Source organism: Haliotis cracherodii, unplaced genomic scaffold (genome assembly GCF_022045235.1).
Source record: "Haliotis cracherodii isolate W230 unplaced genomic scaffold, xgHalCrac1.p SCAF_6, whole genome shotgun sequence".
In the NCBI taxonomy this organism is placed as follows: domain Eukaryota; kingdom Metazoa; phylum Mollusca; class Gastropoda; order Lepetellida; family Haliotidae; genus Haliotis; species Haliotis cracherodii.
In genome coordinates, this window is record NW_027266319.1 from 8,021,612 (window position 1) to 8,036,271 (window position 14,660).

The 14,660-nt window shown below is 40.7% G+C and overlaps 1 protein-coding gene across 1 annotated transcript in view; it reads right to left on the reverse strand.

Annotated features, from left to right (window-relative positions):
• Positions 1 to 504: 504 nt before the first annotated feature.
• The window catches only part of LOC139445919 (histamine H1 receptor-like), a 113,601-nt gene continuing 99,445 nt past the window's right edge, over positions 505 to 14,660 (reverse strand). Inside the window, exon 2 of the mRNA XM_071227174.1 lies at positions 505 to 2,055. Within this exon, the coding sequence (XP_071083275.1) occupies positions 550 to 2,055 (1,506 nt within the window). The 3' untranslated portion in view covers positions 505 to 549. The remainder of the gene's footprint in view (positions 2,056 to 14,660) is intronic.

Consider the following 14,660-nt stretch of genomic DNA (forward strand, 5'->3'; position numbering starts at 1 on the left):
AAAACCTAAAATATCGCATATTCATAAAAAAAAACAATATATGGACCAATAATGTCAATGAATGTTTCCCATAAATTCTCCGTCATTTACCGTGTTAATCTTAAGAAATTCTACTTTCAATTTTCATTTAAATACTCAGAAACTCCCTAAAACATGAAATGATGATTAAAATTTAGGGTATTTCCAGGCAGTCGGATATCCTGAATATAATGAAACCTCGTGAACATAAATCGATATATCATTTAATTCGAACTTCAGAATCCAAACAGAATCATTATCATCGCTTTCTGATCTAATATCGGCGCTATATGGTTTTATATAGAAAATATGGCCTAATATCAGCTGTACGTCTGTCTCGAACATCTGTTAACTTTACTTTTCCATGATTCCAAAGATTCGAGTTAACGAGGTTTCACAGTAACGAGTTGAACCGAAGTCCCCTGCGATACCAAGTACCTATAAAACAAAATGAACTGATTTGAAAAGTCCGTTAGAGTTCGTTACATGTGGGTGTGAATTAAAATGTTAATGTACGTAACGGGCAAAACATTAGTCAAACCGGGCGTTAGTTATACTGTTTCTATCGTAACACTCGGCTCCTCGCCTTGGAGAACTCGGACCACAAACTCGTAACATCTTTCTGAACTTCCGGCGGAAGTTCTGGTTACAAAGTGGGTAGAGGAAGGGGTTGAGCGTGGAGTTGAGGTAGCCTACCCACGTCATCGCTGTAAGGAGTCCAGGATCAATACAATCATCACAGAAAGCAACCACTAAAAATAAAATAAAATAGGGCAAAAAACACAATGTAAATGCCCCCATGATTACACCGAGCTGACGAGCAGCCTTGATTTCCTTCGTCAAAGAAGATGATTGGCGAAATGTTTTAATTCTTTCTTTTATATTCAACATTCCAGTCAATCGTCTGTTTTTATCATCCCGTAAGACAAATAAATTCTTTTCCCTGCTGTTCTGCCGACTCCCGTCCGACACAGCAACAGTCTTATCTAACAAGCGTTCTGCTTGGCGTATCCGCCGAATACCACTTATTAGAGAATAGTTCTCTCCCCTTGATGGTTGTCGTTCGTGTTTGTCATTCGGCCTATCTTCGAAAGTACTCGCGGAGGAACTGGAATGGGAAGATGATGTTTCGGATCGAGCTCGACAATTTCCGGCAACAGCTCCCGGGTTTTTTATTTGTAAAGGCAAGTGTTCTTCATAGTAATACCTCTCGATTCTCTCCGTTTGAGGATCTACAACGCTTTCATCATATATATATTCCACTCTATAAGCGGCTGGCGATCGAGCCTCCCTTGCGCTCATCTGTCTTTTAACGGCAACAAGACGAAGGTTTTTATAACCGTCTCGACTCTTTGTGGAAACACTCCTCCCGTTAAAGTGGGCGTTCTGAATAGTCCGCGATGCAATGACAGGATCTTCTTGTATAGAATGGGTATTGTCATCCGCAAATGTGTCATCCCGATGTTCACTTTCATCCCCGGAGTGCGACGGCTGAGGCCCAGTGATGTAAGTCGGAACTCCGCCACAATTCCTCTGTCCTAACTCAAATTCCGAACGTTTGCGAATTTCTTGGAATATTTTCCAATATAATGAATACATCACAGCTAGCGGTAAGTAAAAATTGAAAAACGCAGTCACTATTTTAAAAACAGAATCACGAGCATATTCGGTATCACAAACATCGTGCTCCACAGTCCGTACACCCCCGTGAGCAATATGGTGCCACCCTATGATTGGAATAATCCACAAGCATGACGCTGTCCACACGCAAGATATCATGATGAGCGCTCTCTTTTTGGTGCGTTTCCTGAGGTACAGCAAAGGAGCGGTGACGGACCAGTAGCGGTCCAGGCTGAGGATGAAGAGGTTGAGGATGGAGGCGGTGGAGGCGATGTAGTCGATGCCGATCCAGATCTGACAGACGGCAACGCCAAAGAGCCAGTCGGTGGTGAAGATGTAGACGGTGGAGATGGGCATGACGCTGAGGCCGACGATCAGATCTGCTATGGCCAAACTGACGATGAACATGTTGCTTACCTGAAAGTATACGGTATTAGCGTTAGATTATTGACAGTAAATATAAAAAAGTCACCAGTCTCGCTTATCAGACGTAACAGATTCTATTGAACGTAAAAGGCAAAATAACCTCGAAAATGAACATGAATAGATCACTGAAAATCAGTGATGACAAAATTTAACGTGATTATTTCTATATTCCTTTTTGAGCAGGGTATATTGAAACTGAAAACAAAGTAGATATGATGAACTCAAGTCAATCTGATCTAAATACTAGTTGTAGAGCGTCCTGTACACCGTCATCTTCTCATGGCAAGAGAATTAACTGACTATAAAAGTCCAGTTTCCACCCTTGCCGAGCTATGCTGGAATTCCTGGGCTTGATCGTAGCGCCACCAGTGGCTATTACAAGTTATGTCCCTTCTATGCCTCTCCTATGGACCAATTAGATTCCACCTCTCGTATCACTTGCATTTACTTCAAACAAATCAAGATCTCTATATTGTGATAAAACGAGTCTTACATCGCGAAGTGCATCAATTCACGTGAGCACCTTGATTAAAAACATGGAAAGATTTAGAAAATATCTGTTGAGAACGAGTTAGCGGTGCACATGCTTTGGAAATCCTCAAATCGACCGAAATCGGCATGACAGTTTACGAACCGGATTTCGATTTCGGAGCGCGATTTTGATTGGACTATGCATAGACTCGTTAGTATAGCGAAAATGTAACTCCATAATACCAGCTTAGTTCGGCAAGGAGGGAAACACGACTTTTAAAGTCAGTTAACTCTTTTGCATCGGGAAGATGGTACACCGTCGACTCCCTCCGTGGTCTTGTGGTAGAGCGTCTTCACGGAGATGTTATATATATATGTTAAAATATGTTAAAAGATGGTTCTTGTTAACGTGCCTGGAGCTTGGCATTGAGGGGACTGGTCTTCTCGCAATCGGTATACTGTTTTATGGGTGGGCTATTCATGTTAAACTGCGACATAATATCTCAGTGGGTTAGCACTATAAAATCGGCATAAGTCCGGACTAGCACAAGGAGCCACTTCCGGAACACGTGCATGCACGTCGCTATATAATGCAATGCTCTTGGACGCGACGATAAACCCCATTTTAACTCACCTGATCTAAATAAATATAATTGATATTTCTTAATAACATTGAGATGCCACCACGTGTTGGCATTAAGGGTAAGCACGTCCTGTCCTAACGGGAGCACACACAACTACAATCAATGTATTATGCTGATGCAAACATGGGTATCAACACATAAATAATTTCTTCGACATTTGACAAGCGTGTCATTTAGAATTGACTGTGCATTCCTTTCGGTCCAATGAGGTATGGGGAAGGATTGGGCAAGCGGTCAAAAGCGCCAGGCTATCACCGGGTTGTCATTCAGCCTTGGCGCCAACAATGTTTACAGGTCAGTGTTGTCACTACCCCTAGCGTACAGTACATACTCCCAGTGCACTCAAAAACCCACTCGTCTTATGGTAGATGACCAGATGGTGGGAACCCCAATACGTACATACACACGAAACACAGGTGTCAAAACGTGTCACCCTGGGCAAGTGACGTAGTTCGTATGTGCCTCTGTTCACCCAGCGGGGAATGGGTACCCGACATGTTAGGTGGATGTAAAAACCTTCTAGCGCCCCCAGGCAGCTTGGGTTGTATAATCCTCAGGGAGTTCAGAATGAGAACTGGAATGCAAACGGGTGCATCGGTCGGGGAACAAATAAAACAAATAAAACCACATTTGAGCAGATACCAGTACCTGGATGTTTGCGGTATATAAATGTTTAGTTTAAACAAGCTGTGTGAAAACTGTATGTTTACAAAAGTTTCATTTTGTGTTCTTTTTGTATTCCACGATTACGCAATGGACGAATTCGCAATGGCTGATCAATGGTTAGCGCTATCAAGTAAGATCCTATTACATAGAAAGTGACCAGTGGACTCAAACAAAATACACTGGAATGATCAACTGAACCTAGTTTCTATTCGTGCCAGGCGAACGTAAACCACTTGCTTACTCTACATATGCCAATGGAAAGAAGCTAATGATTATGCCCGCGTCCTTTGGTGAACATATGTTTAAATCTCACGATGTAATCTCACAAATATCGACATCCTGTCTACAGCATTGACGTGGCAGAAGATGTTCTGTCATTTACTACACTATATTAACGCTTCCCTGCCCAGCATACAATATCTGTAGCCATAAAAATGTCTGGCCCACTGCCAGCTCCAGTTGTGACATAGATCATGAAACAAACGTCTCCCTGCTCTTTTTGGATATAACACGCATAGGCGCGAACTATTTCTTCTGTTGAAAAGTTCCGTTGCAAATTGCCGGAAGATGGACCTCCTCCCGGGAGTATGACATCCTCGTTATAAGGTAGACAGTAAACGGTTTTGAAGATATAGATCTCTGGATTGTATAATATTACCAGAGGCAATGGCGCCGAATAATTTGTTTCTTTCAAAAAATGAGGAAGGGGAATCGTTGCAAGAGTTCATGTATTGGTTTTTTCTGTTTTTTTAATTCTCGGAAAACGTCCTAACAAACCAATCTCCGGTAAAACATGACAACAATGTAGGAAGTTGTGGGGCTAAATGTATAATATCTAATTGCTACATAGAGACTCGTATCTTGTAGACTTCCAAATTATGTCTGTCAACAGCCGAAGGTGCCCCTGGAGGTGCAGGTACATGTTAAAGAAACTGACAGAATTTAATTCGATGAATGAGCGCTTTTAGGTTGCAATGGGGCTTTCTCAAATTACGCGTTCGGAAATCCGGCTTTGCGATGAATCCGGATGAATGTAGCCTATTGTGTGGTGTAGCACATTGTGTTGTGTAGCACATTGTGTGGTGTAGCACATTGTGTTGTGTAGCACATTGTGTGGTGTAGCACATTGTGTTGTGTAGCACATTGTGTGGTGTAGCACATTGTGTGGTGTAGCATATTGTGTTGTGTAGCACATTGTGTGGTGTAGCACATTGTGTTGTGTAGCACATTGTGTGGTGTACCATATTGTGTTGTGTAGCACATTGTGTGGTGTAGCATATTGTCGTGTGCAGCACATTGTGTGGTGTTAAATATTTTGCCAGGCTATCTCTATTCCTCCCGATATACATGCTCTTCAATGCGACGAGGCATGCTGCAGCACGGCCATCCCGGGCGTGTAACATTCTGCTCGTTGAACCATTCCTGATATTTCCTCGCTCTATTATTTTGGATCACTGTCTTGCTGGAATACCCACCCGTCACCAAGGCCGTCGTTTTTGACGTGTTTATGTAGTTTGGATATATCCACACTGAACGTTCAACTGAGAACATAATAAATTTTGAAATTTCTATGCTCCAAACACCAGTTCAAACGTTGTTCTTGTTGTGTAGATTTTAGGTGATTGAATTCCTCGTTATTTCAACTAGTTCATATGTTTATATTGTCGCTTTAAAAACATCAACCGTTTTATCATTAACTACTAATCATTCATGCCTTATATTTTCTACGATCATGACGCCAATGTACCAACTCGCCTTCTGTCATCAACAGTTAATTCATGTGGCATACCTACCCCGTTTGTGCCCCTATTCCATTTCCACTCGCATTATATTTAAACAAGCTACACAGTTGATAGTGGAATGTCTGTCTGATCTGATTTCTTGATTGTATAATTCAGAAATATTTTTTTTCAAACCTGCGATTTCCCCAGTGGTCTTGTTTATCAAGGGAGACAACTCTGGTCAGACAAAAATGATACGCGAGTCAGACTAATATACATCTTTCACATTGATGGCCAAAATGGTACGAACATTTCTAAATACTTTCTGGTGAAACTAATGCCACACGTTTGATTGGTACTTCACGTTTGATTAATCATAAAACCTGCGCATGAATGTCTCGTTCCTTATGTCTCTGGGTTGAGGCGACTATACTTGTCGTCAGAGGCGACTAACAAGATCGGGTGGTCAGACTCGCGGATTTGGTTGGTGCCTGTCATCGTATCCCAATTGCGTATGTCGATGCATATGATGCCAATCACTGGATTGTGTTGTCCAGACTCGATTATTTAAAGACCGCAGTCATCTAGCTGGAATATTGCTGCTGACTGCGGCGTTAAACAACAAACAAACAAATGACTAGACAAACAATGCAAGGCATGGTTCTGTAAATACACTGCATAAAGAGTGGCTATTTCGCCGAAGGCGCCACAATTCGCAGTGGTGTTGCGTCCCTTGGGCACGCAAGGAACCTAGATCGTGGTTTCGAATCCCAGATTCCACTGCATCACTTCGGGCTTTCCTCCCAAAGTAATCTGACACGTCATGATATAATTGGAGGACTGTTCAAAGTGGCATTAAACCCAACTCACATCAATGACGAAAATGACGTCCCATGCAATTCTTTATTTTGACGTGTGCCTATGTTACCATGTTTCTTCAGCTTAACAATTGAATTGTCGTTGCATGTGTTTGTTACGGTTGCCACCGGTGAGACAGAATACGCTCTACTATTCGCGAACACCTGCTTACATAGTGATTCACAAACACGTGTTCATGAAATAGCGAGAAGTGTACCATGGACTGTGATTTTAACAGAGAATTTCGTACGATGATGAATATGGATTTTGTCTTTTTTATTTACACCCTATTACATCATAGCGATTACGCTAACACACAACACTAAGCTTTTAATGATCTTCCGTGTACTCTGATCCAATGCCGCAAGTCGTCTTTGTGAAAGCATAGTTTAAAATGTTAAATATGTCTCCAAGGAATCTTTACATTACGCTCTACGGGGTTCAATCGTGAGAAGAAATGTTCGACTAAATCACAGTATAACAGCATAGCCACCCTTAGAGCCGAGAAACCAATTGTTTCGACCCACGGTGATAAGCATGCAGTACATCTTCCCGAGGCAAGTGAGTTAACTAACTATAAAAGTCAAGTTTCCATATTCTGGCTGGACTAACGATTCTATGAATAGTCCAATCATAATCGCGCTCCGAAATCGAAATCGGGTTCGTAAAATGTCGTGCAGATTTCTGTCGATTGCAGGATTTGCAAAGCATGTGCACCGCCAACTCGTTGTCATTGATATTTTCCAAGTCTTTTCATATTTTTAATCAAAGTGCTCACGTGATTTGATGCAATTCGCGAAGTAAGACCCGTTTTATCACAACACAGATCTTGATTATCGAACAGATCGTCCTGAATGGGCGCCGCCATTTTGTTTGAGACAAATACAAGTGATACGAGAGGTGGAATCTGATTGGTAGAAGGGACATAACTCGTAATAACCACTGGTAGCGCTACGGACGAGCCAAGGAATTCCAGCCAAGTTCGGCAAGGGTGGGAACTGGACTTTTAAAGTCAGTTAACTCCCTTGCCTCGGGAAGATGCATGCAGTATGGAACCCTTCCACTACGTCTGATCTGGGAGGTGGGTTCACGAGGCACACGCTACATGTATATCTCAGCATTTCACCTACCAATAATTAGGAAAGTGAAGTACAAAAAAAGAGTACTTCACAACCCCGATATTTCATTGGTTTAGGTTGAAAAAGCATCAATCGTCCTATTTGTTTCATTTGCGGAAAGATTACAATAATTCACAACAAAAATGGTCATGGTTTCTGCTGTAGGCAATCTGTGCAGATGTTGTGACATCGCGTGCGTCGTAACTCGAGGGCCCCGTCCACAGTGAAGACATCCGGATTTACAAATTTCCGGAAACACGAATCATGGGTAGAGAGTAGTCTCCATTTATACACATATTATTTTCCCAAATGGGATCGAACTGAAAGCAATTGCAAGGGGTCACGAATGTTTTTTCACTATTTATCATCCAAAATACAAACTTGGGCGAGATCAAGCGGCATCTCCGAGGAGATATCGCTACAATTGTGGCATCGTTGCATCACAATGAAATGAGTACAGTATTCCCTCTTCCACTGAAACACGTTAGCTGTATATTTTCCACCCAAAACACTGAAAATATTTAAAGAATCTTCTTGAATGAAAAATGGAATCTCATCCGCTTTGAGATACTATGCCGTAGTTGAACATGAATACCACACCCAAACATAGTATACTGACTCCGAGCTGACCAGTCTTTTTTTTATCCCCTTAATCCCGAGCGACAGACAGGGTGACTACAAGTATCATCTTTAAACGTCTTTTGGCATGACGTGGCCGGGGATCGAACTCCAGACCTTCCACTCTCAGATGCTCTGCCACTTGACGATGGAAACGTTTTTTCATGTGGAAGATGGACGCTCAGCTTTTTCTTATTGTGGTGGGTTTTTTTTATGGAAGTTGCGGTGACTTAAGCCAGCAAGGGAAGCCAGTTATTGACGCAAGATCCAAAGAAAAGTTGTTAAAGCGTTTAAGCATTTTACAGAATACGAAATCTGATCTCCATATGATTCTTAATTGGAGCTCTGTCTGTATCATCCGAAGATGAGAATAGTGAATCACATTACGGAGCTTGTTTTTGCTTAACAGTATGCTCGTGAAACATTTGAATTCGAAAAAGCAAACCAAACAGATTTGGGAAATGTCACCGTCAATGTCCAGCGTTGTTGAGACAATACAAATCTATTAGTGATTTTAAATCTAGAACAGATGAAAGTTTTTTTCTTTTTTTAAAAGCCTATAAAGCGTCATAAGAAGATGAGTCATGAATCATGGACAGTAGCTGTGCTGAGACAATGTTTTGTCACCATACCGAGTCGTGCATACGTTGGAAAAGGATACAAATACGAATGCACGGCTTGTTTTCCCTTCTGTCGTCGGATATACTGCCATATGAACCGGAATGTGCTAAGTCCATCTTGACTAAAAAGATGGCACAGAGAAGTCCTGAGACCAACTCTATGGACACAGTCTCACATGATGATGGGCGAGTGAGTGAGTTTGGTTTAATGCCCTCCCTGGAAGTATTATATGACGAGTCAGCTGAATGTGTCAGAAAAACCTTAAAGTGATGCAGGTCTTATGTGTTTTGACTTAAAAAGGCAATTGTCTCAGTCACCCGCGCGCAACTTAAAATCCAACAGGTAAGTCATTATTATTGCTTTGTGCAATCACATTTTAAGTATTTAGAATTATTTAATCAATTAAGTATCATTTTATCAGTACTTGACAGGAGGCATTGTGGTGAAGAGTTCAATACAATGTGTGTTGTCTTTGTTGGTATTCTTGGTGGGAACAATAACAAGTGTCCCTCATCCACTTTTATATAAATGTTTTAAAATAAACCCTACCTCGCCATTAAAAATGAGAATAATGTGCCCGAGAAACACTTGTTCTCAACACTTGTGAAACCCACGAGCACGAATATAGTGTTGACAAACCTTGAAGCATAATCAGGATTCAAACCTACAGTCATATGTTTCTTGCCAACCTTAACCACTGTGCCACAAGTGGCCCCATGATGACAGAAGAATCGACAAGGAAAAATAGATGAAAATGCTCATTGATGGGCAACTCGACAAGTTCTCCAATTCTAATTCTATATTCAAATTCTTCTTACAAAACTCTGAACACACTTAATCACAAAATATAATTAAAAAAATGGATCATATAATCCATAATTAGAAATATAGAGTTATCAAGGTTGTTGTTCATTGTTATAAATAATGTTATATGACATGGTGGACCTGCAATCCTAATTGTATGTTACCATTTGGTGTAAAGACATCGATTGCTAAGCCAATAGTCTTGTACTGCAACAACCAGCGCAGCGGTAATTAGTGCTGGAGACAACATTCGCGTTAATTTGTCGAAATAACAATGATGTAAATGCCTAAAGAAGCTGAACAATGGCCCGCCTGGCGATCGGCTGAATGGGAACGTTCGTCTGTGGATGAAACCGTGTTCGTAATCACGTACTCAAAGTTGAGGGTTGAGTGCTTCGATGTGGAAATCAAAGACCGAAATATAACACGGCTGTACTTGGAACAAGTGAATAACAGTACTTAATAATCATATCATCGTAGACGTTATATTGCATGCAGGTAAGATATTCAGCGTTGCATGATTTGAAAGGTAATTAATACCCTTGTTTCTGCAGAGAAACATGTCCTTATGTAATTAATTGGTTCGTGGAATGTAACTTATTGCTTGGCATCAATTGATCATAACGGAGGACAGAGCTTTCATTTATAATACTTTGGTTTGTTTAGTATATAGTAAAGTATAGACCCATGTTTAATGGTGTCGAAAACACAAGAAACACGAAATGGTTTTTCAATTGTGATACGGGTATAATAGTCGCGTGTTGGACCTTAAGTTTGCAGTATTTCGACAACGTTTATGCGCTAAACAACGCTTTGATAAACGCTTGTAATTGTTTGGTCGAATACAATTTTCAAATGGCCGTTAACATGGCCTTTTAAAAAAAATGTTATACGTTGATGCATTCCAAAGCTTCAGATCATTTGCGCCTTATATCGAGGTTGGCCAATCTCCCGGGACACAACCACGTCTTGGCCATCCCTGATTCATCCAGTCCCCAGTTTAATTTAAATAACTGGACAACAACCTACAATCTGTAGCAGGGTGTATGTGACCGTACGTGCCGAATGGGCGTTAAGAACTATATTGAAAAATATATTAACTGGGAGATATATTACTGGATCCAGCAAATGTTGTATCACCCTGCCACAAAGACTGATACTATCTCTAAATTCACAGAAAGTATTTGAGATATCGTGTGGATTTCAAAAACTCAAAGGATTGACTTGAATTTTTGTAAAGAACCAAGATCAAAACATTTGATGCTTTTAGCACTGTCCCACAAGGGTAACTTGAGGGGCATTTGTAGCTAAAAGTGGTGAACATACACATGGTTTCATCTCTCTTTTCTGGGATTCAGGACAATTTGTGAAACATGAAAGCAAAAGTCATCTGAAGTTTACTGGGAAAACAATACTAGTATGTGAAATGCTGGACTTCCTCATTGAAAACATCTGAGTGAAATTTGGGGATAATACATTTAGACAAGACGTAGGGCACCAACAGTGCTCCCCTTCATACTTATCTGTTTCTTGGTACAAATGAATCGGAATTTCTGCCTTGATTGTCAAAGTCAAAACAAAGGAATTTGGCTATTAAGTTTAGCTTAAACTTCAGGTAATATCGATGATCTAATATCGTTCAATACCCTTCAAGTAGCCATGTCCGTTCAACAGATTTACCCACCTGAACTAGAAATACAAGACTCTTGTGGAACCACCACATCTATTTTATACTTAGATCTATGCATAAGATTCAGAGTGACACAAACAAGCTCCAGCCTTCAAACAGCTTCTAGGGTACAATCATGCATATTGGACTACCAAGATTTCAAAGCGCGTCATACGACTCTTGTTTGATCAAGGTACTCTACTCCATGCCTCGGTAAAGCTTTCAAATGTTATATTTCCGGTCAACATTTTACTTGCCTTTGCATGTGTTTGTGACGGGCGCCTCTGGAGGGGCATTGTACGCTCACCCTTTTTGCGAAAACCTGTTATAATCATTTGATAGTGATTCATAAACGCATGCTTGTGATATAGTCGGAATCTACAATGGGCAATACTTTGAGTAGGGATTTCTTATGATTATGGGATTGGTTTTTGTCGCTGTTATTGAGCTCCAAAAACTATCAGGTCAGGGATGCACGTACACAAACGTTCTCCCAATAACAATCCGTACACCCAGCTATTCACAAAAGTAACGAATATATCATTATTTCGGTACAATATTTGTGTGTGACAATTCAATCTATCTTGTGATCGCACATGCATTTGACATACAGTAATCTACGGTTATAACAAAATCAAAGGACCACTCCTTTTAGTTCGTTATAACCGTTGTTCGTTATAAACATATTCTACTGTAATCGGACTGAACAGTGGACTCAGTTAAGACAAAACTGTCTGTACACTTATACTGTATGACACTTAGAAGAGCAATGGTAATTAATGTTGTACAGACATTTCCCTACAAACTTATTTTCTATTAGACGAACCTACGTTGCTATAGTGTAAGTCTTAAACTATTCATGTTTGATGGTCTTCCAATATAATTCCCAGCGGTACCCATATCTTTATCACATTTCAGAAACGCAGTCAAAATAAATTAAAGTGACACCTACACCAATCATCTCTTACAGACTTACGCTCTTGACACCAGGTGTTCGAGAAACGCCTAAGCATGTACAGTACTACTGCTAGCATTGGCCGCGTCTCGAGTGTTCCAGCGCCAAATGATTGCTGTCACTTTCACTCTTGAGATTATAAAACTAATATTCCATTAAATCAGCTTTGGTAAATTACTTGAAAGTTTTTATTCTCCCGAGATGCTCATTTGATCAGAACTGATCGTCACCCTACCAATGACGAAGCGTATATTTTATTAACCAACGCCACCATTCTGTACAAAGAAAGCTTAAGCAAGGCAGCTGATTGATCACGTTTTAATGATACACTCACGCTTAACGCGCTCTCATTCATCCCATTGGATTTTCGGAGATTTATTTTCCTCTGCCTTAATACAGTGGAATGTAAATACGATTACCAGTCGTTGGTAGGATGGAAGAACGTTTGCCAGATTGAGTACCTAGACCTGTCGACAGGTAGAGATAATTGACGTTCGCGAAGCCGCACCTGATCAGGTAAAATGATGATTACAATCATCCCCTTGTACCTCAGCGTGTATAAGGCTCTCTCTATTGCTTAGATTTCTCATGATTATGGGAAGGGTTTTGTCGCTCTTATTTATTAGTGAACAGTACAAAAAACACGTTATTCATCACGAAATGAAACCAGACCTTTACACTGTGTTACAATGCTCATATTGATTTCTAAATACATCATGCTGTCATGGAAACCTAGGTTTAAACATGGGAGAATGTCAGCTTACACTGATAACATTGGTTCGATGAAAACGCCTCTTTAAAAAAAAGCGAAAAACCCTTTTCCATGATAGCGCCTTTTACAATGTGCCCAAGTGTTATTCAGTATCTGCGAGCCATGAACTCTAAGTTGTACATTCACTTGTATAACGGATCCAATAAAGTAATTATCTTCTGTGTTTGATATACAGTTTACGTTCATTTAAATGACAAGAATTTTTACATCGATGACCGCGTGGACAATATGGGCCATCCTAGAAACGAACAATAACTAAACTAAACGTGTTAGAAACACTTTTTTGTTGTAATTAATTTTCAAGCCTTTGTCGATATAAAATGAAAATCTACACATACGCGCCCTCGCTCACATATACACGCCCGCCCGACCGCACACACACAATCGAAGACGCACGCGCGCACACACAAACACACACACGCACGCTCACCCTCATTCTCTCTCCCTCATACACACACTCACACAAACACACACACGCACACACACACTATGAGGTTATTATCAGTGATGAGTGAGTGATTGGGTGAGTATGGTTTTACGCCGCTTTTTGCAATATTCCAGCAATATCACGACGGGGGACACCAGGAATGGGCTTCACACATTGTACCATGTCGGAAATCGAACCCGTGTTTTCGGCGTGACGAGCGAACGCTTTAACCACTAGGCTACCCGACCGCCCCTTATAAGAGATGAAGATCTTTAAGTAAAAATGACAACAAACACACTTCCATATCCATGAGAAATCTCAGCGTTTAGCAGAATCATGTTGTACGATTCCGACTTTATCGCAAGCATGTGTTTATGAATCACTATAAATTAGTGATGGAACCAGGTGTTCGGAATTCCATGGGTAATGGGTCTCACACACACTGTACTCGTGAAGGGAAGCAAACGCGGGCCCGTGGCGAGACAGGCGATCACTGTGTCCAATGCTAACATTGACTAAAGGGACATTTAACATGCGATGCAAAGACGCAGCGAACGGTGACGTTTTCAGAAAATGTATTTCTCTTCAGAGAAATCGATATTCCTCAAACGTTGAGGGATGTGTTGAAAAACTAGCGATGAACACAAATCTATCGAAACTGCTTCACTTTTCTAACTGTGGAAATGATGTGTTCAAGAGGGACGAATAGCATTCAGCCAGATATTATTCCGTGAAATTGCATATTTAGAAATCAAAGGAGTTTCTTAATCGTTGAAAATTATTTGTCAAGAAACGTCACATGGGTTAATGGCTTTAAGTGGGAGTTTATAGGTATTGAGAGACAGTTGGTCCTCCGAGATGAAACGCATTTTGCCTTGCAATACACATTGAGCTTCATCCTCATACATTCTTGATAAACATCACAAAACACAGTACTTCGCAAGCTATTAAGTGTATCCCACAGGCCATTAATACTTTCTATGTAGGTCGGTGAATGAGTGGGTGAGTGAGTTGGTGGATGGGTTAGTTTGTAATGAGTGAGTGAGTTGTGGGTTGGTGAATGAGCAAATTTGTGAGTGAGTGAGTAAGTGAGAGCGTGGGTGTGTGTGTATGAGTTGAATGGGTGAGTGAGTGAGATTTATTCCTCCAAATGGATACTAGTTCATCTTTTTTTTCATATCGTTTCATCAAATATAAAATCAATCATGTATGCGTCTCTTGAATGCGGGACCATTTGATGTAGGTTTGTTTT